Source organism: Passer montanus, unplaced genomic scaffold (genome assembly GCF_014805655.1).
Source record: "Passer montanus isolate IOZ18808 unplaced genomic scaffold, ASM1480565v1 scaffold9, whole genome shotgun sequence".
NCBI lineage: Eukaryota > Metazoa > Chordata > Aves > Passeriformes > Passeridae > Passer > Passer montanus.
Window position 1 is genome coordinate 16,627,070 of NW_024374367.1, and position 23,910 is coordinate 16,650,979.

At 56.7% G+C, this 23,910-nt stretch overlaps 1 protein-coding gene and 1 long non-coding RNA gene across 3 annotated transcripts; one reads left to right on the forward strand and one right to left on the reverse strand.

Annotated features, from left to right (window-relative positions):
• The first annotated feature begins 1,662 nt into the window (after positions 1-1,662).
• Positions 1,663-23,527, forward strand: LMCD1 (LIM and cysteine rich domains 1). 2 transcript variants are annotated; one of them, XM_039734350.1, is made up of 7 exons: positions 1,691-1,713; positions 10,011-10,078; positions 13,168-13,256; positions 14,419-14,674; positions 18,084-18,413; positions 21,703-21,918; positions 23,003-23,527. In XM_039734350.1, the coding sequence occupies exons 3-7, from the start codon at positions 13,168-13,170 to the stop codon at positions 23,156-23,158; spliced, it is 1,047 nt and encodes a 348-aa protein (XP_039590284.1). In that variant the 5' UTR covers positions 1,691-1,713; positions 10,011-10,078; the 3' UTR covers positions 23,159-23,527. The 2 variants fall into 2 exon arrangements, with proteins under 2 accessions (XP_039590283.1, XP_039590284.1); XM_039734349.1 differs by lacking the exon at positions 10,011-10,078 and having other exon boundaries at positions 1,663-1,713.
• LOC120514156 lies at positions 21,931-22,994 on the reverse strand. The gene is made up of 3 exons (XR_005630413.1): positions 22,812-22,994; positions 22,596-22,704; positions 21,931-22,525 (listed from the first exon to the last, which is right to left on the reverse strand). It is a non-coding gene; the product is annotated as an uncharacterized LOC120514156 (long non-coding RNA).
• Positions 23,528-23,910: the final 383 nt, after the last annotated feature.

The following is a 23,910-nucleotide window of genomic DNA, read 5'->3' on the forward strand; positions in this document are numbered from 1 at the left end:
CATGGGGGAAAGGAAACCAACATGGGAGAAAGGAAACCAGCATGGGAGAAAGGAAACCAACATGGGAGAACTGAAACCAGCATGGGAGAAAGGAAACCAACATGGGAGAACTGAAACCAGCATGGGGGAACTGAAACCAGCATGGGGGAAACAAAACCAACATGGGAGAAAGGAAACCAACATGGGGGAACTGAAACCAACATGGGGGAAACAAAACCAACATGGGAGAACTGAAACCAGCATGGGGGAAACAAAACCAACATGGGAGAACTGAAACCAGCATGGGGGAACTGAAACCAACATGGGGCAAATGAAACCAAGAAGAGCTCAGGATTTTTGTTTCAGATTGCAGCTCGGCTCCGAGCTGGGCTGGTGCTCCCAGGTCACAGAGCACAGCAGGCAGCTGGATCCTGGCTCCTGCTGTTCCAGGGTTTCCTGGACTCGGGCACGCTGAAGAAGGAGAACGGCCGGGATCGGGGGGAGCTGGGAGCCAGGGGAGGAGCTGGGAGCACGTGGAGCCCTCGCTCCCTCACCTGCACAAAGGGCCTTTGTGCTGGCCCTCCTGGCCTCAGCAGGGGCAGCAGGAATGTCTCTTGGAGCAGGCAGGAATGTTTGCTAAAGCAGTAAAGACCTCACCAACCCATGTTAAAAAAAAGCAAAATACAAAAGGCAATAGATTGTCATTCAGTGCTCAGCATCCATTGAAATAACAAGAGAAACACGGCTTTGGACGGTTTCTTCTGCTAAAAACATTCCGTGGCTGTCTGCTGTGATAAACTGCCCCTGCACATTCCTGTCTGATTCGGAAATCCATTTCCCTGAGCTCCGTGTCAGCCATGCCTGGGGCGGGAGGAGGTGGAACAGAGGGACAGAGGGACAGAGGGACTGAGGGACTGAAGGACAGAGGGACAGAGGGACAGAGGGACTGAGGGACTGAAGGACAGAGGGACTGAGGGACAGAGGGACAGAGGGACTGAGGGACAGAGGGATGGAGCAGCCCCATCCCTGCTCACACCCTGTCTGGCACTGCTGCTTTGGGGCAGGAACGTTTACCAATTCCATTCCGACTATACCAATTCCATTCTTTTTGCCCTCTTCTTTAAGCCCCAGGGACTGTGCTGCCCAGCACAGAATCCCAGGATGGTTTGATTATTGAAAAGGATGACCTTCACTCAGTGCCATCCTCCCTGGCACGGACAGGGACACCTCCCCACTGTCCCAGCTTATTCCAAGCCCCATCCAGCCTGGCCTTGGGCACTGCCAGGGATCCAGGGGCAGCCACAGCTGCTCTGGGCACCCTGCCCATCCTCACAGGGAACAATTCATCCGCAGTGTCCCACCTCCCCGTGCCCTCGTTTAGGCCATTTTCCCTGTCCCTGTCCCCATTCCCATCCCCATCCCTGTCCCTGTCCCCATCCCCATCCCTGTTCCTGTCCCTGTCTCTGTCCCTGTCCCCCTTGTCCCCATCCCCGTCCCTATCCCTGTCCCTGTGCCCATCCCTGTCCCCATCCCGGTCCGTCCCGTCCCGGTCCCGCTATCCCCGCCTCGGGCACGCCCCCCCGCGCGCTCCCCCGCTCGCCATTGGCCAGGAAAGTTTCGGGGCGGCGCCGGATTGGCTGAGAGCGGCGCGAGGCCGCCGCGCGCGCCAATGAAAGGCGGCGCTCGGGGAGCGCGAGCGGCGGCGGCGGCGCGAGAGCAGCGGAGCGGGCGGAGGTGAGTGAGGGGAGAGACTGTGAGGGGAGAGACTGTGAGGGGAGAGAGTGTGAGGGGAGAGTGTGAGGGGAGAGTGTGAGGGGAGAGTGAGGGACAGCGGAGCGATCCCGATCCCTGTCCCGGGACAGCCCCGGGACCGCGGGAACCATCCCCGTGCCGGGACAGTGGGAATCATCCCAATCCCCGTGCCGGGAGAGCGGGAGCGATCCTGATCTCCGTGCCGGGACAGCCCGGGCACAGCGGAGCGATCCCGATCCGTGTCCCGGGACAGCCCCGGGAGCGCGGCAACCATCCCGATCCCCGTGCCGGGACAGCGCCGGGACAGTGGGAATCATCCCGATCCGTGTCCCGGGACAGCCCGGGGGACACCGGGAATGATCCCGATCCCTGTCCTGGGACAGCCCTAGGGACACCGGGAATGATCCCGATCCGTGTCCCGGGACAGCCCCGGGACTGCGGGAACCATCCCCGTGCCAGGACAGCGCGGGACAGTGGGAGCGATCCCGATCCCCGTGCCGGGACAGCGGGAGTGATCCTGATCTCCGTGTCCCGGGACAGCCCGGGCCCAGCGGAGCGGTCCCCGTGCCCGGCGGTGCCCCGGGAAGGGCGGGTGCGCCCCGGGCAGCGCACGGTGCGGGAGCCGGGGCTCTTTTCCCGGTGTCTCCATCTCCGCACGGCTCAGGGAGCCGGGGCTCTTTTCCCGGTGTCTCCATCTCCGCACGGCTCAGGGAGCCGGGGCTCTTTTCCCGGTGTCTCCATCTCCGCACGGCTCAGGGAGCCGGGGCTCTTTTCCCGGTGTCTCCATCTCCGGTGCCCGGCGGTGCCCCGGGAAGGGCGGGTGCGCCCCGGGCAGCGCACGGTGCGGGAGCCGGGGCTCTTTTCCCGGTGTCTCCATCTCCGCACGGCCCAGGGAGCCGGGGCTCTTTTCCCGGGGTCTCCATCTCCGGGCCCAGGGAGCCGGGGCTCTTTTCCCGGTGTCTCCATCTCCGCACGGCTCAGGGAGCCGGGGCTCTTTTCCCGGTGTCTCCATCTCCGCACGGCCCGGGAGCCGGGGCTCTTTTCCCGGTGTCTCCATCTCCGGGCTCAGGGAGCCGGGGCTCTTTTCCCGGTGTCTCCATCTCCGGGCTCTCCAGCCCCCGCGGGGTCCCGGGGCCGGCGGCCGGGCGCAGTGCGGGCTCAGAGCCCGTGCCTCCCGCTCTGCCCTCTCGCTGCCCTGGCAGGGGCAGCCGAGCCGTGCCCGCAGCCCCCGAGCCGCTCTGTGCCCGCTGGGGGCTCATTTCGGGGCAAGGATCAGCCCAGCGAGGCTGCTGCTGCAGAGCGGCTGCTTGCTGCCCGATGAGCTCGTGTGCCGAGCTGCCCTCGGAAGGAGGGCGGGAGTCGCTTGTCCCCTCCAGACCCTCTGGAGTGTTTGCTCCCAGAAATGCGGCCCTTCCGCAGTGTCCCGCTGCCGTGGCACTGGGCTCCGGGAAGGGATCCTGGCTGCCAGCCCAAAGCGTGTGCAGTGGCAGCAGCTGCTCCCGTGCCCTTCCTCTGTGCACCTCTGTCCCCGCGTGGTTCGGGGGTGAGTTCAGCAGCCGTGTCAGCCGGTGTGATCCCATCTCCGGGGGCACCTCAGACCCTGCCCTGCCATGGGGCTCCCTGGCAGAGCTGGCCTCGGGGCCCACCCTGCCTGTCAGGATGGCCAGGTCAGCCTGGCTGCTGCGACGTGTAGCACTTTGTGTCCCGTTGGGTTTGAGCTGAGCCACCGCTGGGTGCCAGGGAAAGCTCTGCCCGGTTTTCCTGGGAACTAGATGTTCTGGCAGGGTATCTGGGCACAGGCTGGTGTTGGCAGCAGGAGCTTTTGAGGGAACTGGCTGTTCTGGCAGGGTATCTGGGCACAGGCTGGTGTCACCCACAGTTCTGGGTGACCCACGGATGCTCCTCAGCATGGCCCTGCCCTGCTCTCCTGAGACACACGGTGCTTTGAGGGGGGACTGAGGCACTCGGGATTCTTCCTTCCCTGCGTGCTGACCCTGTAGGCTGCCCACCCTGGGGACAACCAGTGCTGGCTGACAGGGGCAGGACCCCCGGTGTGGCACCACAGGGTGGCCCTGTCCCGGCAGGAGTGGTCAGGGTTTGGTGGGACCTGCTGGTGTGTCATCCCCAGAGACCCAGAGCAATGTCCCCTCCAGCAGGTCCTGCTGCTGGCACCTCAGGCATGTCCTCGGGTCCTGGCTGCCGTCAGGGAGGGCACCTTGGGGTGCCAGCTGGAGCCCTCGGGAAGCTCTTCCAGGCACTGTGTGGGGATGGATCCCACAGGAGTGGAAACAGAGCCTTTTTCTGAGGCTGTGCTGGTGCGGGGCTGTGGTCAGGCTGGCCGTGCCCCAGCAGCTCAGTCCCTGCCTTGTCTGGGGAAGGGGGCTCTGAGCGGGGTCAGAAGGGGGCTCTGAGCTCTGCCAGCAGCCCCAGGCTGGGGTTCCTCGGGGGGAGTGAAGAGCAGGGCTGGATTTGGACAGCAGGGAGGGCTGAGCAAATCCCTGCTGTGGGATGAGCCCCGGTGAAGCTGTTTCTGCACTGGAGCCTTGTCCCAGGAGCTTCTCCAGCGTCACCTGCAGGGGATGCAGCAGGGAGGGCTCACAGTGCACCCCAAAAAGGCTTGTGAATGCAGAAAGCATCAGAGGCTTCCCAAAATGTGTGCCTGGATGCTCAGCTCCCATCAGGGGAAGTGTAAAGGACAGGATGTCACCTTTAATGTCACTTAAATGGGAGGCAGGGACACAGGCTGCAGTTCTGCTGGCACCCTCCCAGGCTGCCCTGGGCAGGGCCATGCCCAGGCTCTGCAGCCTCTGCTGCCTGTCTCCTCTCACCTGAACACTGCAGGATGAAGGAAGACATGCCAGCTAGTTTGTACTTCAAAAGGGATACGAAATGACATAATGAAAACAGGGACAAAGAATAATACAGACGCTGTATCAGTGCCTGAATAATCGACGTCCCAGCATAAATGGGTGTCTCTGCAGTAGACGGCTGCTTAATTTCCTGAATCCTAAGACGGGCACTTTTTCTGGGCATGGTGTGGAATACTGTCAAATTTTAATTTAGCTTGGCAGTGTCACACAGCCAGTCTGAGCAAGTCGGGAAGGCGAGTCTGGAACTCATTAGAGCTTGTTGCGAGGCCCTGAAAATTTGATTTTCAATCACTGTTGGGTTTAATTATTGTTGATGTCTTGCCTAGAGTATTCTGGGATTCTTTCTGAGGAAATTAAAGCAGCATGAGTGGGACGGCATTCTGTTTGGCACAGGGCTTGTTTAGATTAAATTGTGAGTGGAGAGTTAAGCTCAGAGCAGGGAGAAGGCGATGGCTGGCACGGCGCGAGCGCTGGAGCGGGCCCAGCTGGCCAGGCAGGCTCTGCGCCTGTGTACTGTTCTCACCAAGCTCTGTCCCCTCCTGGCAGAGCAAAATAACCCGCCGAGCTAAAAGCACTCGTCAAAGCCAAGGTAAAGTTTACTCAGTTAATACAAATTTGGGTTCTTTAACTTTTTCTTCCTTCGGTCCTTCAGCATGGGACTTGCAAACACCCAAAGCCTCCTGCAGGACAGCAGGGAAGTGCTGCTGTTGCAGGGGTGAATGGGCTCCAGGTGTGGTCTGGGGGTCCTGGTGCCTCAGGGAGAGGCAGGAGCTCCCTCCTCATCAGCAAAGACTGGATGCTTGAAGAGCCCTCTGCAGGGCGTGCTGGCTGGGACTGGCAGCTTGCATTGGTGAGGTCCAAAACCTGGGAGCTTTTCAAAGCTTTTCATCCCAGCTGGAAACTCAGCTTTGTCACTCAAGGTTTCATAACCTGGGTGCCTTGGTCAGGGTGTGCAGGGTGCCTGGGCTGGGCCCTGAGTGCTCCCACAGCCTGGCTCTGTGGCAAGGATGCTCTGCTCCCAGACGACAGGGGTTCTGCCCAGAGACTGCTGTGGGACACATCTGAGAAGCCTCTGTCGTGTCCCAGAGCTCTGTGAGCAGTCTGGGTGGGTGAGGATGAGGATGCTGAGTGAGGGCCATGGAGGCTGTGCCCGAGTCCCCTGAAGGTGCTGCTGTGTTGTGCAAGCCCTGTCAGGGCTGCAGAAAGCAGCTCCATGTCAGCTCTGAGGGGCTGCAGCACGGCTCTTTGGGCAGTTCCACCCAGGAGCGCTTTGGCCCTTGCAGAGTCCTCATGCTCATCATTTCTGGTCTGCAGAAGCTGTTTCATTGCAGAGCTGGCACCATCTCTGCAGAGCCACCCCTGGAGCATGAGCAGCTTGGTGCCAGGGCTGGGGACGGGTCACACATGGCAGGGGGCTGGCTGTGACTGCCCTGAAGGCTGCTGTGTCCTTAGGGACAAGGAGCAGTGTGCTTGTGCTGGAGCCCAGGGGAGGAAGCAGGTGTGGATCTTGATGGAGAAATGCCCTGTCAGGGCTGCAGAAAGCAGCTCCATGTCAGCTCTGAGGGGCTGCAGCACGGCTCTTTGGGCAGTTCCACCCAGGAGCGCTTTGGCCCTTGCAGAGTCCTCATGCTCATCATTTCTGGTCTGCAGAAGCTGTTTCATTGCAGAGCTGGCACCATCTCTGCAGAGCCACCCCTGGAGCATGAGCAGCTTGGTGCCAGGGCTGGGGACAGGTCACACAGGGCAGGGGACAGGTCACTCATGGCAGGGGGCCTGGGGGGTGCCTGTGACTGCCCTGAAGGCTGCTGTGTCCTCAGGGGACTGAGCCCTGCTCACAGAGCAGTGTCCTTGTGCTGGAGCCAGGGCAGGAAGCAGGTGTGGATCGTGATGGAGAAACCTGCTCTGGGCAACTATTTATAGACATGGGATCATGAAGCAGCACAGGGGTTAAACACCTTCTTTTGGGACTTGGACTCAGAGCTAAACGGAGTCCAATGAAATGCAATTTACAAATTACAAAATCCCTCTGGCCCTGCAGAGAGGCAGTGTCTGCAGTATTTGTTTAGGCTGGGTTTTTCTCCTTTTTTTAAAGGAAGAAATACTGTGTTTCAGCCATCCAGGAAAGGCAGTACTCAGATGTCCCATCCTGGAGCTCCTGTTCCATTTAGAGATGGGGCTCAGAGAAAGGGGAATATTTCCAGGCAGCCATTTGCAGTTTTTGGAGAGCTGGAGGTCCCTAATGCTGGTACCTGATTGCCCACACTGGTCCCATCTCACCTACCCCAGCACTCACTCCATGGCTGGGTTACATGGATGAGCACAGGAAGGTAAATTCTCTCCACAGCATCCTGTGGTTGCCTGTGTCTTGCCAGTACTTGGGGTGGCACAGTCCCTCAGCTCCTGCCTTGGGTTCAGGGCATCACCAGCCACAAGATTCACTTGGACATGTTCGTGTGCTCCTTCTGAAGACCTGCACGTGTTGCTCAAAACCACCTCACTTTATTTTCCATCATGTGCTGAGATTGTGATGCCCAGGGCTGCTACAGAGAGGCTGCAGTGCAGGAAGGGTGAGGACAGGGATGGGGGCTCAGGCATGGCCCTGCCCTCGCCCACCTTCAGCTTTCTCCTGCTTCCTCCACTAAAGATCCTCCTCCTACTGCTGAGAAGATATTTAGTCCTAAACCAGTTGTTATATGGAGATTTGATGGAAGCAGCTCCCTTGGTGCACGCTGTCAGCGTCCTGAGGCCCCCCATTCCCAGTGGCATCCAGAACCTTCTCCTGACATGGGAGATGGGAAGGACCCAGCTGGTTCTGGGCAGGTAACTGGAGATCACCCCGAGACCCTTCCCTGAGTGCTCTGGAGCTCACCACGTCTGCTGTCTCATTAACTTTGGGGGGCTCTTCCCATTCCAGACACTTCCTCACTTCTTGGTTTGGTTTATAATTAAGTCCAAGTATCTGAAGCACTGTCTGGCTTTGTGAAAAAATCTGATTTTTCAGCATTTGCCCTTCTCTTATCATTAATTCACACATTGTTAGTGAAGAAAGGAATGCTGCCAGCTATGTGCTCTTGGAAGAGGGAGCTATTTGCAGAGGCCCTGGTTGTTGGAGCTCTGTCATCCTGTGGGTTGGGATCTGGCAGCTCCATTGAAATAGTTTCCTCAGTATCAGTGCCTTTACCTGCTCTTTATGTTGTTAAAATAAAAGGCAGCAAACTTCTTACTCTGCAAAGTTTAATACAATAAGTGCTTGCAGTGCTCCAGATGATATCAAGCCATTCACTGACGCCTGAAATAAATCCAATAGAGAGAGCTTGGGATGAAAGACAGCCTTTTGTAAGGGAATTTTTTTCCTGTGAGTGGTAATTGGGATAACGCTTGCTTGCAATCTGGCAGGGAAACAAATTGCTTGCAGGTCATGATTACAATGGATGTTTTCTATGAAAATGAGAAGAAAATAAATCAAAACATCCCTTTGCTGTCCTCAGAACTGCAGTAGTGAATGTGTTTATTGGTTAATGCGCTTCTGAGGGCAGCTGCTTGCCTTGCTCAGACTTATTCCCCTTGCAGCTGCTGTCAAGGAGCTTCTCCTGAAATCCAGAACAGCCCCAGGTGTCACCTGAGCTGCCTCTCAGGAGGTTTGGGGGATGTTTTGGGCTGCTCTGTGCCAGGACTGGGAGCTGGTTCCTGAGCTGGACCTCAGCACACGTTCAGTGCAGTCAAGGGGGATGCTGAACTTTAAGGTCCCTTGCAACCCAAACCCTTCTGTTTGCTGGTCATCAGCAGAAAGGAAGAGTTTATCCAAATGGCCAACATGTGCACTGCAGCATGCAGCATTCCCCTTGGCTGTAAACCCTTGCACCCTGCTGTTACTGGAAATCCATCAGGAAGTCTGAGCTAGCCCTAAATCCATCAGGAAGTCTGAGCTAGCCCCAGATCCATCAGGAAGTCTGAGCTAGCCCCACGTCCTTAAGGAACTCTGAGCTAGCCCACTGTTATTATGCAAGCTTAGTCTATTATAGTCCAATAATGACAACAAATGATCCATCCATGCCCATCCCTCAGCAATTGTGCTGAGCAGACTGGTCCCACCCATGTGAATACTGTGTGGCTTTTCCCATTCCTTTGTTCACCGGTCTAGTCCAGAGTTAGCTGTAAATCTTCAAAACTCATTGCAGCTGGAGGAACCCCCCAAAGGGTTCTGGAGTTCCTCAGCCTCCCTGGAGCTCTGTGCTGCCACGGCTGGGATTGAGGGGAGGGCATCTGGTGCTGCAGGGAAGGGTTTGGATGGAGCCTGTCGTGGCCACTGGGGAGAGGTGAAACAAGGACCTCAGCTCTGAAGGGCTGTTGTGAACTTGGAGTAACTTTTTGGAAACCAGCTTTTCCTCTTCCCTCCCTAAAAAGGAGGGGAAAACATACTTGAGGTAGTTACGTGTCTCCAGCACCGTTTTCAGTCTCCAAATAGGGTGTTGTGCAATAAATGCTTTCGGGATCCAGAAGCCTCTGTGGAAGCAGGAGGGCCCCCTTTGCCAGTCCCCCCTGGGCCTGCGGCTGTGGCACTGTGTCCCCAAAGCCCTTTTGGGGCTGGAGAGCCGGCAGCAGTGCCAGGAGGGATGAGGGCCATGGGACACCCTTCACCCTGCCCGTGGATCTGCCCCTGGCACTCTGCTGGCACCGAGCACAGCACTCGGAGAGAGCCGAGTCCTGCCTGTCCCCTGCTGCCCCTGGGGGGACAGGTGTGCTGGGGGGTGCTGGGGGTGTGCTGGGGTGTGCTGGGAATGTGCTACACTGTGTGCTGGGGTGTGCTGGGGTGTGCTGGGTCCTCCATGGTCCTGGGTTAACCACCACGCTGGCCAAGCTTACTGAAACTCTGAATGTGATTTCAGGCCCGAGTCCTACAGGCTCTGCTGCCCCTGAGGACAGTCCCTGGCAGCAAACCCAGCTGTCAAACTGGTTCCAGTAGAGCCTTTGGCAAAGGGTCCTTGGCCAAGGTGTGCTGGCTGGCCAGAAGGTGACAGGACAAAGGTCCCTGTGGGGTCTCAGCTGAGCAGCAAACAGGGCAGGCTGTGGAGCTGGAGCCTCACCTGCTCAGAGTTTATCCCTGGCCAGGACTCCATCTCACCAGACCTGCCAGGGAGCTCAGTGCTCCTTCCCAGGAGTCCTCAAGCTGTGAACCAAGCTGGAGCAGTGTTTGGGTTCTTTCCTTGTCACTTGTCCCTCCAGGCTCCCCATTTTCCAGCTGTCAGCGAGTGATGGCCCTACCTTTGGCCGGTGTAACAGCAGCCCATGGCATTACTGGTGTGCTCCTGACACTGCTCAGCAACGTTTTTGTGGGTAGAACAGCCTCGATTTCCTATCATTTCACTACCCAAGAATTTCCTCTGCCCTGACTTGCTTTCTCTCTTCTAGCAGCAAGAATGCTGTGAGGCACAGAGAGCCAAAACAGAAATCTTGCAAGGAGCATCTATCTAGTCCTGGTGAGCAGGATTTGCTTTTCTCCAACCAGTTTGTTGACACGGGGCTGGTTGTGGGGTTTTGGCACTTTTTTAAAGCATTACAAATGTCTCCAAACCCTTTATCTTAAGGTGATGCCAAAGTTCAGCTGCACTCCCCGGATGGGCTTGGGCATAGGTGGAGCCTGGGACAGTCAGAGCATTTGTTTCACATTATCTCACCGGGTTTGGGCTTTTTGCAGTGTCTTGCATAATTTTTGCAAGGAAATCTCCTTTTATGCCGATGTGAGGAGAAGCTCTGTGGCTGGGCAGGACGTGCAGTGAGCGGGCACTGGCTCCTCTTCCTGCACAGGGATGGGAGTGAGAGTGGCTCCACTCTGCTTCTGGAGCGGTGAGGAACAACACCGTGCTCCAGACAGAGCCTGCCAGGCCTTTCAGAGCCTCGAGGAGGGGCTGCCCCCGGGGTCTGGCGTGCTGGGCACCCTCTGGGGCTGAGCTCCTGCACAGGCACTGCCCTGGGCTCCCAGTGCCAGCTGCCAGAGCCTCCTGTGCTCCTCGTGCTGCTGACCACACTTCTCCCTGCGCCTTTCCCCTTGGGCCAATGAGCCTTTTCCAAAGGAGTTTATTTAATCCAGATGTTTGTGTTTTAGATAAACCACCACTTGCAGTCCCTTGCTGATACTCAGCTCCTGTTTGACTCACTGAGATCAGAGCCAGCTGAAGCCCAGCAGTTGGTGGTACCTGGCACGTGGCTCCAGAGCTGGCAGGGCTGTGAGTGGCCTGGTGCAATCCTCAGTGTCTTTATCTGTCCTGGACAGCTGGCACATGGCTGGAGAATCAAAAACATCCTTTGTTTGGATATTAGAGGCAGAGGGGACTATCTAGGCGTGTTAAGGCAAATTTTGAGATGTGTTTTTATGAACTCTGGGGTGACAGGTCTTTTCATTGGCTTCAAAATATTGGACAAACTGCAGGTGAAAATTGAGATGAAAATTCCAGGTGAAAGGTGAGGCAGAAATAAAACAGCAGTCCTGGGGCAAAGGGAGCTGAAACAAACCACTTCCTACACCCTGGGCTGGATTTCTCCAGGATGAGCAGCCTTGTGTGGAGACTTACTAGTTCTGGGCAAGAAAAAATGGCATGTAAAGGCCTGTCATCTACCTTAAAACTGGCAGACAAACATCTGGTCATTTCTAGAACATCTGTTTATAAAACCTTTGTATTTATTAGCAACATCATATTTTCCAAGCAAGTGAAGTACCTTTCCTGAGTGCCATCAAATCACCTTGTCCTCCTGGAAGCTGCAGCATGGTTTGAACATCAGAGGAGAGCTCAGGGCGCCCCAGGTCCTGCAGGCTTTGGGAGCCTGGTGCTGCAGGTGGGACAGGTGGGTGTGGGAGGCAGCAGGAGGAAGCTGGGCTGCAGCATCACCCCTGCTTTGCCTCCGAGCAGAGATTCAGAGCCTGGAGCTGCTGGCACAGCCTGGCTCAGCCCAAGGCCCCAGGGTCCCTGCAGGGGAGCAGCAGCTGCTCTTTTCCTCAGTTCCTCACTGCTCTTGGTCCCTCCCTTTGAAAACAGGTTTTGGCAAGGACAGCCTCTTGCGAGGTGCCAAAGGGTGCTTTAAATAGTGCATGATCTTGCACTGCAGGACTGTGGCAGTGCAGGGACGTGCAGGGACTGCAGCCATGGGCAGGTGCACCTCCACAGCCTCACCCTGCTCTGCCAGGCTGAGCCCTGAGCCTCTCCTGGGCAGGGAGCTGCAGGGGGATCCTGTGGGTCCCTCCCAAGGCAGGTGTTCTGTGAGTCAGACAGGCTCCCAGTGTGTTCCTAGAACAAGCTCCTGCCTCGAGAGATTACAGACCTGTTACAAACCCTGAGCAATGGCCCCAGGAAGGCTGGGAGCTGTGGGACCCGTGCGTGCCACAAGCCCTGGTGGGAAGTGCCATCTGTGATGGGCAGAGTGGCCAGGAGCCTGCCCAGCCCTGGCATTGTGCCTGCTGGGGGCTGGAGGTGCTGGGGCGTGCTGGAGGGGGAGGCTGTGTGCTCTGACCCCTGGCTGCAGGGGCTCGGGGCTGCTGAGCTGCGGTGGCTCCGTGGCGCTGCCACTGCTCCTGCTGCGCTTGGCGCTGTCCTGCTTCCCCTCGGCTCGTTTTTCCAGGGAACAAGCGTGTCTTTCAGGCAGGAGCCTCACAGCTCCTGTGTAAACATCCAGCCCGAGATAAATTCGGCGTCTGGAGGTGTCACCTTGCCCCGGTGCCTCCTGCAGCACTTTGTTTTTGTCTCCCACCATACCCTGCTGCGTTCCTCATGCTCAAAAAGCCACGTTTGACAAATTCATGGGCCAGGCAGGAAAGAGGTTTGTTTTCCAATGTTATGGGCTCCTGGTGTGGGTTTGTGCTTGTCTTTGTCCTGTTGGGAGGTTGTTAGGATGTCTCTGCAGCAGCAGACACCCAAGGATGAGTGACTTTCATCTGTTTTCAGTGAGCAGCAAAAAGTGCAGCAGAACCACAGCCCCCCTTGTCACTCCACACCCCCCTCCTCCCCAGAGCATTTCCCCACTGTATTTCCTGTTCACTTTGGAAACCACCCCTAGACTCCAGTGCCAGAGGCCTGGAAACCTCCCCCATTCCCAAAGTACACTTGGAGAAAGACCAAGGAGGTCCAAGGTGCAGTAAAGCAAGTTAGGTTTCCTGCACCTTGCTGCGATCAGCACCAGGTTATAGCAGTGTGCCTCCGTGTGTCCTGCCTGGCCCTCTGACTCGCACAGGTCCATGTGCAGTACATGAGCTCTGTAAACTGGATAAAATGAGACCTGAGGTCGCTGTGGAGGAGATGAAGGTGGCTGCCCAGTGTGTGGGCATGTTCCCTGGGTTTGATGTGCCAGCCCCTCCATCCTCCCTCCCTTTGAAGGGAAAACCTTCACCGCAGGTATCCTTAGATGAATGTAGCAGGGTTGTGTGGACATGGTCAAGTGGAGTTGGGAGATCTGAGGTTTCAGGGGACACGGGGGATGGCTGAGGGAATCGCTCTGTGCAGGGCAGTGTCCCTGTCAGTGCTGTCCCAGGGAGCCCCTGAGGACGAAGCCGTTCCATGTGGTGCCTGCTCTCTTGCAGATGTCGGGGAGCCAGCCGCCGGGGGGACGAGGCGTGCCCTGCTTGCGCTGCCGAGGGCTGTGCGCGGGCTTCGAGCCGCACTCCTGGAGGTAACGTGGGGCTGCCCTGCATCCTGAAACAGCCTGGGGACAGAACACTCCTTACTGATGCTTCACTTCCAGCTTTTCCTCTTAAAAGCACTAATTTGGGTAAATAGCCCCTGACAGCAGCAGCTGGTGGGAGCAGACCAGGCAGTGCCCAGCTCAGGGCAGGGGCTGCTCCTGCCCCAGCAGGACACCAAAGGGGCTGTCCAATGGAATGCAGACATCCAGATGTCAGTAATTAAAAGAGAATTGGTGCCCTCTGAGCTGCCTCACAAGCACTGGGCTCCTCTGTGCTCCGGGGGAGCTCCCCAGAGTGCTGGGCCCGTGGTGGTGGGGCAGGGAGGCTGTGGTCCAGCTGTGCTCTGCAGCTGGAATGCCTTGGGTGCCTTCAGCTCCACTTGTGATACCTCAGCTGTGTGAAATCTAAAATTTAAAGCACTCATTTGGTGGAAGCACAACCATTTTTTTATTGACTCCATTAAAGGCTGGTTGGACTCATTCTTACTCCAAGATCCTGCTGAAATCCTCGGGGTTGTGTCAGAGTTACTTTGCCCCTTTTGCTATTAGTGTTTGATGGCAGTGCTGGCCACCAGAGTGTCCTTAGACACTTGTCTGTGTGATTTACACCTATCATCATTCAAATTACAGTCAATTAAGCATCAGTTCCTTCCAGCAGTCACTTTTTTAATGGCATGTAAAGGTTCATAATAGGCAAGGTCTGTTGGAATCTGGTGAGGAGACTAATCTCCAATCTCATGATGCTTGAAGGGGTTTCCAGAGTTCAGCAGCATCCCATGGGTGAGAGGCAGCAGATTTTGCAGAACCATGACACAGGGAATGGCTCCCACTGCCAGAGGCAGGGATGGATGGGATACCGGGCAGGAATTGTTCCCTGGCAGGGTGGGCAGCCCTGGCACAGGGTGCCCAGAGCAGCTGTGGCTGCCCCTGGATCCCTGGCAGTGCCCAAGGCCAGGCTGGACACTGGGGCTGGAGCAGCCTGGGACAGTGGGAGGTGTCCCTGCCATGGCAGGGTGGCACTGGGTGGGATTTAGGGTCCTTCCAACCCAGCCCATTCCATCCTGAGCCTAAGCCCAGGCTGTGTGTGCCCCTCGGGAGAGGCTGGCACCCCACGGCCCAGCTCACAGCCCGGATGCTCTCTTGGGCACAGGAAGATCTGCAAGTCGTGCAAGTGCAGCCAGGAGGAGCACGGGCTGAGCTCGGAGCTGGACGATGACCGCAAGGTCGGGCGGCTGCTGGCGGGCTCCAAGTACGCCACGCTCACGGCGCGGCTCAAGGGCGGCGACGGCGCCCGCATCTACAAGAGGAACCGCATGATCGTCACCAACCCCAACATCTCGGGCAAGGACCCCACCTTCGACACCATCACCTACGAGTGGGCTCCCCCCGGGCTCACCCAGAAGCTGGTAAGGGGCTCAGGGCGGGCTGGGAACAGGGCTCTGCCCTGCAGTGGGGTTAGCGGGGAGAAACGGGAACCGTGGATTGCCTCGGGAGCAGAAGGGTGCAGAGCACTCTGTGTCCTGGCAAACTGTAAATAAGCACAGTAGGTGGGAGAGGGGGATGGAAAGCCTTTGGGTTTTATAGGTTTGTTTACATTTCTCGAAGAAGTCTTAATGGATTTTACAGCTAGAAAGCTCTTTGTCTTTTGGTAAAGCCCATCTGCAGTAAAAGCATGGCTGAGGAGAGATCCCATCCCTGCTGTCCTGCAGCCCTGTGCAGCCCATGCTGCTCCAAAGCCCCAGGCTGGATGTAAAATGACTCCTCCAGGCCCTCTGAGGTGTCTGGGCTGGGCAAGCAGAGGAGCAGGAAGGGGTTTGGCTCCTGGGGGGCACACGGGGCTGGTGGGCAGCTGGGTGCCTGTGCTTCGGGGCTGGCTCCTCCTGCTCTCAGAGAGCATCCTGTGCTGCTGGAGGAGTCCTTGCCTGCAGAGTGGGCTCAGAGGCCCCATTCCCTCTGGGGTCCCTCCCAGTCCCTTGGATGGAGAACAGCAGCCCATCCCTGCTCCAGCAGCCTTGAGGAGCTTCCTGCCCCAGGAGCCCCTCGTGCCCGGGGTGTGAGCCTGGCGAGAGCTGAGCTCAGTGTCTGAGCGCTCCTGCCTGCAGCTCCTGCCCGCTGCTGCTGCTGGCAGAACCATTCTCACCTCGAGCTCTGGAGCTGGCAATTCCTTCCTTACAGTTTAAGCATAATCTGCCCCAAATAAAAACAGCGTTATAGAGAGAGCTCAGGGTAAAAGGGCGAGATAGGGAGCGTGGTCCCCTTCTGAGGGCTGGATCCAAAACCAAGCCCCCAGCCCAGCTCCACCTCCCTCCTGTGCCTGGTTTCCAATTGGGCCAGCTGCCTGGGACCCTTCCCTTCCCTTCCCTTCCCTTCCCTTCCCTTCCCTTCCCTTCCCCTCCTCCCAGCCCAGTCCCACCCTCCTGATGGGGGAGGTTCAAAAACTTTATGGAAGTTTTTGATCTCTTTATAGTGCTGGACAGGCTGGAATATATCTTGGTTCAAGTAAACAACCAGCAGGAGCTTTGGAGACAACCTTGATAAATCCTGGCTTGCAGATCAGCTTGACAAGCTTTGAGGAGAAGTGTTGGATGTCAGCCACTCTCAGGATGCTTTCAAAGGCACTGGGGCCAAAAAGCTGTTAGTGCACAACTGCCTCTCTCCAGGGGTTTCCTCCTGAAGGCAGCCTGGAAACTTGGGATGGCTTTTAACCTTGTTTTGCTGAAGTGGACGGTCAATAATAGGAGGAAGTTCAGAGCACGTTCTTGTTAAGTGTGCCTGCAGAAGTCATGAAGCAGACACTTAGGTCCTTGGAGACAGTGAAAAGAACAGATCATAAAATAGCCCCAAGATCCAGTAGTGAGCAGTGAAAACTAAAATGCTCTTCCTCCAAATTACCTGCACTCAGGCAACATAGTGAAGCGTTGGCCATAACAATAAGTGATAGCAGCAGATGTAGCAACTTTTTCTTATTCTTCACGGCAGTTTTTGGTGTCAGGTTGGATTTTTTTTCCCCCCTAATCTTTGGACACATTTTTATTGACATCTGCAATTATTACTTCAAGCATTCCCTTGGTCAGGGAGTGAAATCTCACTGCCTGTCTGGGCAGATACTGAAACCTGCCCCTGAGCAGGCTTTAAGTAAGCCTTAAAAAAAGCCTCGAGGCTTTGCTTTCCTCACTCTCAGCACAGACATTTTGTTGGGAACGGAGATGCTGGAGGTGGAGCAGAGCAGGAGGCTCCAGGTGCTCGTGCTGGCCCCTTGCTCTGGTGCAAATGTTCATTAGTCTTGGCACATCAGTGCATTGAGGTTTCTCCCCCTGAGATCCCACCCCGTTGCTGGAGCTCGTGCAGTGCTGGTGGTCCTGCTCTCACAGCATCACTTCAGTTGTTTCCTGTCCACTGTGGGGCAGTGCCTGTGTCAGCCTGGGAGGAGCAGTCAGGGAATCCTTGTCTCTCTCTGCTGTCATTCCTCCTAGGATTCCTCACGTCTGTGAAAGCCATTTGTGCACCAGGTCACTGCCCAGCATCCCACAGCTCTCCACGCACCACAGGGGAACAACCTTCCCAGAAACTGGACATCAGCCCTGCCTTGGCACAGGGGCACAGTGGACCAAGTGTTGATGTCTGATATCCCAGTGTGCACTGATTTTAGCTTGCACCCCAAGGGTGGGGAAGAAGCCCTGCTTCCATTCAATCATTATCTGCTGCTGTTCCCAATTTCCTGTCAGGAATTCCGCCCGGCAGCACTGCTCTCTGCCCCAGAGGAGCCAAGGTGCAAGGGACTTGGAAGTTTTTCCTGACGTGCTGAAGAGTTCAGTGCTGTGCAAGCATTTCTGTGTTGAAAAGCGCAGCCTGAACCAGCCTGTGTGCCACAAACAGTTAAATCTCCGTGCTAAGTTTTTTAAGATTGAGTTCTCAAGTGCTGACCCAGTAAGAAGCAAATGTAATGCAGCTGGATGCTGGTCTAACAGGGGATGGCAGGGAGCCAACTGGCTGCCCTGCCACTCCTCACACTACAATAGGAAAATGCCGGAGTGGGAAACTCCCTTCCCTTCCTCGGGCCAGGGGAAGTTAACTGTGCATCACCCAGCCTGAGCCTGAGAGGGGTTTGCTCTGCTGCTGAGGTCGTGGCCAGTTAAGTCAGAGCCTTCATTTTGGGCAGTTTCTGGGCATTTCCTTTCTCACAGGGCATCAGTGACCAAACACCTTGTGGCTCTGGTCAGTGTCACAGACTCAACTGCTACCTGAACTTTTCCTGTGTTATGATGATTTCATTAGCTGATAAAGGATGGTCTTTCACCGTGATCTGGGTGCACACAGCTCCGTGGGCTCTGGGGTGCTCAGTGTGGCCTGGCACTCACTCCCTGCAGCTCTCCCTGTCCCACCACAAGGCAATAGAGAGCTGCTCATGGGTTTGATGTTTATGGGTTTTTAGTCCTTTCAGCAGCTGTGTTATCAAATTTCATGGAAAAGTGTCACGGTAGTGCCAGCAAGGGGGGATGTGCTGGGATATTCGTGCCAAGCAGCTCTGTCTGTGCTGCTTTGCTTTCCTGGGCAACATAGGGTTTGTTTTAAACAAACAAACAAACAAAAACTAATCTAAAACACCATAAAAACACCCAGACTATTTTCTGAGGATGAAAGGATTTATACCAGCCTGGCTACCACTGGTATCTAAGCCGGTTCAGCTTTTACTTCTGGATACAAACTCCTTAGAGGGAGAAGGGAGGGCGCGGGCGCGTTTCTGCTGCCGCTCCCCGCGCAAGAGGAGCGTGGCAGCTGTGCCACCCTGCCGCAGCAGCCCGCGTGTCCCTGCAGGCCATGCAGTACATGGAGCTGGTCCCCAAGGAGCTGCAGCCGGTGGCGGGCACGGAGGGCGCCTTGCAGCGGCGGCGGCGGCTGGCGCGGCAGCTCCCGCTGCACGACCAGGACCCGGCGCAGTGCCGCGGCCTGGCCGAGGCCGAGCAGCCGCTCATGCAGGAGTTCGTCAGCACCTACAAGGCCGAGGCCCTGGGAGTTGGGGAGGTGGCGCTGCCGGGCCAGGCCGGCGGCGGGAAGGACGAGGAGAAGGCCCAGGAGAAGAGCATCGACCCCGGCAGAGCCCCCGAGTCACCCAACGGGGCCCTGGAGAGCACGGCCGGGCACTACGTGAGTGAGGGATGGGTGATGGGATAATGGGATGTAACGGGATGATGGGATGGGATAATGGGATAGGATAACGGGATAATGGGATGAGATAATGGGATGGATGCAATGGGATGGGAATGGAGCTCTGGGGCTGCTCCAGGCTTGGGGAGCCACTGGGAATAGATTTGGTCTCAATTCAAGGGGCAAAATATCACAGCAGGCAGAGCAGTCTGTGCCTTGTCCCCATCTGCTCCAGGGCATTCTCCATGCCTGCTGCAGGTCACATCACCATGCTTTGGAGCAGCACTGTGGGAGCCTGGAGGGCCCCTCTGCTCCAGCCAGCCCTGCTGAGCACAAGGGGCCATCTGGCAGGGCTGATGAGGGGTGTTCTCCTCTTCTTCATCTCTCTGTCTCTGCAGCAAGGGCCTCACTGAGCCACCAAGGGCAGGGAAATCTCGCTGTGGGAACTGGTTTGAGCTCTGGGTTCTTGGCAGCTCTGAAAGGTTGGGCATGACATGCCCCTGGATGATATGGGCAGTGTTTCAGTTGAAAGCTGAACTTGATGATCTTGGAGGTCTTTCCCAACCTTCACCATTCTTTGATGCAAGTCAATATTTCCAAGTAGGCTTCTTACCCAGAGAGACCACAGATGTCAGGAGGTGACGGCTCTGTCCAGTTAGCACAGAGCTGTGAACATGGAGGTAGTGTTCCCAGGGCTGTAATCGCTCTGGGGAAATGGAAACAGCTGCCCTGGGTGCCTGGGCATACAAATACACTTCCACAGAGAAATGGCTGAGATTCCTCAACACCCTTGTAGATTTATATTCCCCCAGTGCTGTCTGGAGTGGCTGCTGAACAGATGCTTATCATAAAATATGGTGAGTGGAAATACCTTGTCCTGGTCCTTGTGAGGGTGACTTGCAGCAGAGGATTTAAAGCTGAAAAAGCAAATGGTGCCCAAGTGTTTTTAAGAGGAGATTCTTTGCTGCCATTCCTGCACTGAGGTTGTACATGAAAGAGCAGTTTTCATTTTCAGTCCATATTGGGTAATGTCTCCCCTCTGCCATGGTCTGTTAATGTCTTTCTGACTTTGAATCCAATGGCACAGTAAGGATTTTCACTATTGCAACAAAACACTGCATTTTAAGATAAAAAATAGCCAAAAAAGGAAGGTTTCCTTTAAACATATCAATAAGTCATCCTGGCAATGAGGGTTTACTTAAACTGCGAGTTTGTCCTTTCAAATAAATAAATACATAACTGTGATGTTATTCTCCTTAGTTTGAAGCATCATTTCTCTCAAGGCACCAGCTGAAAAGTGGAGCAGCTTTCACAGCAGTGGCAGATCCACGGGGACAGCCACGCTGTGCAGCCCAGGGCATGGCAGGACTGGCAGACCCTGCTGGCCACAGCCCTCTTGTGCCTCCACATCCCTGCTGCAAGTCTGTCCCACGAGAGGTGTTCTCCACAGGGCACAGAATCCTGACCCCCCCAGAGCTGGGAACTCCTCTGGTGTTACAAGACTTGATTCCTGCCCTGGAACCAAATCAGATCCTGAGGCAATTGACCCAAATTAATTGTTGCTCCCAAAAGCTCGAGGCCAGGGAGTGCCCAGAGTGCTGCTGGTGCTGGGAGCTCCTTCCCTGGGAGCTGGCACTGCAGAGCAGGAGCTGGGGATGAGCAGGATGGCAAAGCTTAAGAGAACAGGACATTTTTTTGGCCAACACCTCTGGTAATTCAGCTAATGAAGTATTCACTCCTCTGCCTGAATGACGGAGATGTAAAAGGAGCACCAAGCTGTAATCCCACCTCAGATTTGAAGGATCACCTCTTTGCAGTGTGTAAATAGCAGGATGTAGAGGTTATACAATGCTTGGGAAAAGCCCTGTGAATAGATTTTCCCTGTGAATAATTTCCATAGAAAGAAAGAGCAAAATAAGTTGTTTTTTTAACAGTTCTTGTTGGCAAGAAACTTGAGCTCAGTGTTGGAAACTGCTGTGTTTGTTCTTGCTTTAGATCCTGCAGGATAAGCAGGGCTGGGCTGCAGGGCTGTGGCTTCTGGGGGTGGCAGAGCAGAGGCAGCTGCAGGGTCTGGCTGTGGCACAGCACACCAAGGGCACGGGGCAGGCACTGAGAACCCCCTGAGGCAGGGAGGGGGCGAGGGGGAAACGCCTGGGGGGCAGAGCAGTGAGCCAAGAGGGAGAGCCACCTGCGGAGCAGTGAGCCAACAGGGAGAGCCACCTATGGGTGCAGAGCAGTGAGCCAACAGGGAGAGCCACCTATGGGTGCAGAGCAGTGAGCCAACAGGGAGAGCCACCTATGGGTGCAGAGCAGTGAGCCAACAGGGAGAGCCACCTATGGGTGCAGAGCAGTGAGCCAACAGGGAGAGCCACCTGCAGGTGCAGAGGTCCCATGGCCTCTGTGTGTGACAGGAGGGAGCAGGGCAAGGAGCTGTGTGCCAGCACTCCCATGTGAGCCGGGGCAGGGGGCTGGCAGTGCTGGAATTGTCCCCTTCTATCCCTGCCCCATCCCCAATGGCCTCCTGCAGCCCAGGCACGTCAGTTTATTGCTCCTGAGAAATCCTGGGTCTGTGTCTCCTCTCCTCTCAGCAGCTTGGGCCAGTGGAAGGTGTCTGTGCCCATGGCAGAGGGTCAGAACTGGGGGATCCTCAAGGTGCCTTCCAACCCAAACCATTCTATGGTTCTATGATTACACCTGTTGGAAGCTGTTGACTTAAACTGGGGTGTTTGTAAGTTGTCATCTGAGCCAGGGCCATTCCCAGTCCCTGACCCTGTGCCACCTGGAGGGGGGCACTGCAGTGCCAGCGCTCTGATGGGGCACAGCAGTGTCACCACAGCCCTGTGGCACACAGGCTGACCCCTGCAGCATCCTGCCAGCCGCTGAGTGGAGCTTTGAGGCTGGCTCTTCACTAATCACAGACTGCTCTGCAGGCACAGATAAAGAGCAGACCTAGTTGGTCTGGTGTGTAACGTGCATGGATGCCATTAATCCAGAGATTAATCACGTCTAATTCTGGCTCTGTGGCCTGTTAGAAATAGAAAACACTTGCTGAAATCTGTGGGGTGACAGCTGAGTTAGGCACAGACAGAAAACAGTGACAAAAGACCAAAGCTCCTGATCTATTTCCAATTTACATCTTTGACGCGCAGCACTATTTGGATTCTTAGCATCTTTGAGAACCTTGGGATTTGGTGAAGGTGTTAGTTGGGGAGGGGTCCCAAAGGCCCCCAGAAACGAGCTGGCAGCAGCGTGCTGCCCTGCCAGCCGCTGAGGGTGCCCTCTCGCGCAGCGCTGCGAGGCGTGCCAGCAGCCGGTGCCCGGGGACTGCCCCGTGGTGTACGCCGAGCGCGCCGGCTACGCCCGCCAGTGGCACCCGGCCTGCTTCGTGTGCTGCCGCTGCCACGAGCCCCTCGTCGACCTCATCTACTTCTGGAGGAGCGGGGCTGCCTGGTGTGGGCGCCACTACTGCGAGAGCCTGCGGCCCCGCTGCGCCGGCTGCGACGAGGTAGGGACTGGGACCCTGTGCCAGAGTGGGCACTGACCTGGGACCCCTGTGCCAGGGTGGGCACTGACCTGGGACCCCTGTGCCAGAGTGGGCAGTGACCCTGGGACCCCCTGTGCCAGGCTGGGCAGTGACCTGGGCCCCCTGTGCCAGAGTGGGCAGTGACCAGAGTCCCTGTGGTCTCCTGTGCCAGGCTGGGCAGTGACCCTGGGTCCCCTGTGCCAGAGTGGGCAGTGACCAGAGTCCCTGTGATCCCCTGTGCCAGGCTGGGCAGTGACCTGGGACCCCTGTGCCAGAGTGGGCAGTGACCTGGGACCCCCTGTGCCAGGGTGGGCAGTGACCAGAGTCCCTGTGGTCTCCTGTGCCAGGCTGGGCAGTGACCTGGGACCCCCTGTGCTGGGCTGGGCAGTGACCAGAGTCCCTGTGATCCCCTGTGCCAGGCTGGGCAGTGACCTGGGACCCCTGTGCCAGGCTGGGCACTGACCTGGGACCCCTGTGCCAGAGTGGGCAGTGACCCTGGGACCCCCTGTGCCAGGCTGGGCAGTGACCCTGGGACCCCTGTGCCAGAGTGGGCAGTGACCTGGGACCCCTGTGCCAAGGTGGGCACCACCTGCAGACCCTCTGATCCCCCCTGCCAGTGCCAGGCTCAGTCAGGGCTTCTGAGCAGCCCGGGGCACCACCTGCAGACCCTCTGATCCCCCCTGCCAGTGCCAGGCTCAGTCAGGGCTTCTGAGCAGCCTGGGCCAGAGGAAGGTGTCCCTGCCCGGGCAGGGGGTGGGACAAGATGACCTTTACCAGAGGAAGGTGCCCCTGCCCGGGCAGGGGGGTAGGACAAGGTGACTAACCTGGTCCAGAGGAAGGTGCCCCTGCCCGGGCAGGGGGTGGGACAAGGTGACCTTTCCAGGTCCTTTCCAACCCAAACCATCCTGGGATAATTCTGTATGTCCATTCCTGACCCCATGGCTGATGGGCTTGGTGGGAGGTGTGGCATGTGTCTCCCTGTTCCTGCCACGCTCCAGCTTGGTGGGGTGGTGGAAATAAGCAGTTGTCTGTCTGTCTGTCTGTCTGTGTGTCGTCTGTCCCGCAGATCATCTTCTCGGAGGACTACCAGCAGGTGGAGGGGCTGGCCTGGCACAAACAGCACTTTGCCTGCCTGGAGTGTGAGACGCTGCTGACGGGCAAAGCCTTCGCCCTGGCCAACGCCAGCCTGCTGTGCACCACCTGCAGCCAGAGCAGGGCCTGAGCAGGGGCTGCCCACGCCCACCAGCACTGGGGCACTTGGAAATGCAGGAGAAGGGGAAGGTTACAAAATTTAAAAGTCTGACTATTCACTTGCAAGCAACTCCATGTGCCCCTGCATCCCACACAGCCCGAGGAAAGTGATTCCTTGGGGTCCTCTTGGATCTGCCAGGGAGCCCTCGTGCCCACGGGTGGGAGAGGCACGTGTGCCTGGCCAGGAGGGCTGGAAAGGAAGGAAAGAGGGGCTGGGCTCTGCTGGTTTTTGTCAAGTCTGTCCAACCCTCTTATGACTAAGATCTTGCAATAGTCTTTTGGAAATAACACATCTCAACAGCAACTTCTGGCATACTAAACCTACAGTTGTGGTCAAAAACAAGGGGTGTTTGTGGTTTTTAAATCCTTGCTGGAATTAGGCGAACAGGCTGCTGCCACTGTGCCAAGGCAGTGGGTTGGAGGAATTTGATCAACTTGCTGAAAGCAAATGGTATAAGATTGCAGCCACACGCAGCTGGGGCTTTGTGCTGTGCAAGAAGCAAAACCAAGGAGTGGGCACACAGGGCGAGGGGTTCACCCTGGTCAGAGGGGCAGGGCAGGCTCTGCCTGGTCACTGGCTGACTCAGGAGCTGCCACCCAGAGCTGGAATGTAAAGAATTTTGTGGAAAACAGCTTTATCAGCTGTCTCGGGGGCAGAGTGTGTGTGTGTGTGTGTGTGTGTGTGTGTGTGTGTCCCCGAATGCTGCACTGTCCCTTTTTCCC

Excerpts from the sequence above, each read along its gene's own strand:
- LMCD1 (XM_039734349.1), top strand. The coding sequence starts at position 13,168 with ATGTCGGGGAGCCAGCCGCCGGGGGGACGAGGCGTGCCCTGCTTGCGC. Across the intron at positions 14,675-18,083 it reads CCGGGCTCACCCAGAAGCTG|GCCATGCAGTACATGGAGCT; the intron begins GTAAGGGGCTCA and ends GTGTCCCTGCAG. Across the intron at positions 18,414-21,702 it reads AGAGCACGGCCGGGCACTAC|CGCTGCGAGGCGTGCCAGCA; the intron begins GTGAGTGAGGGA and ends CCTCTCGCGCAG.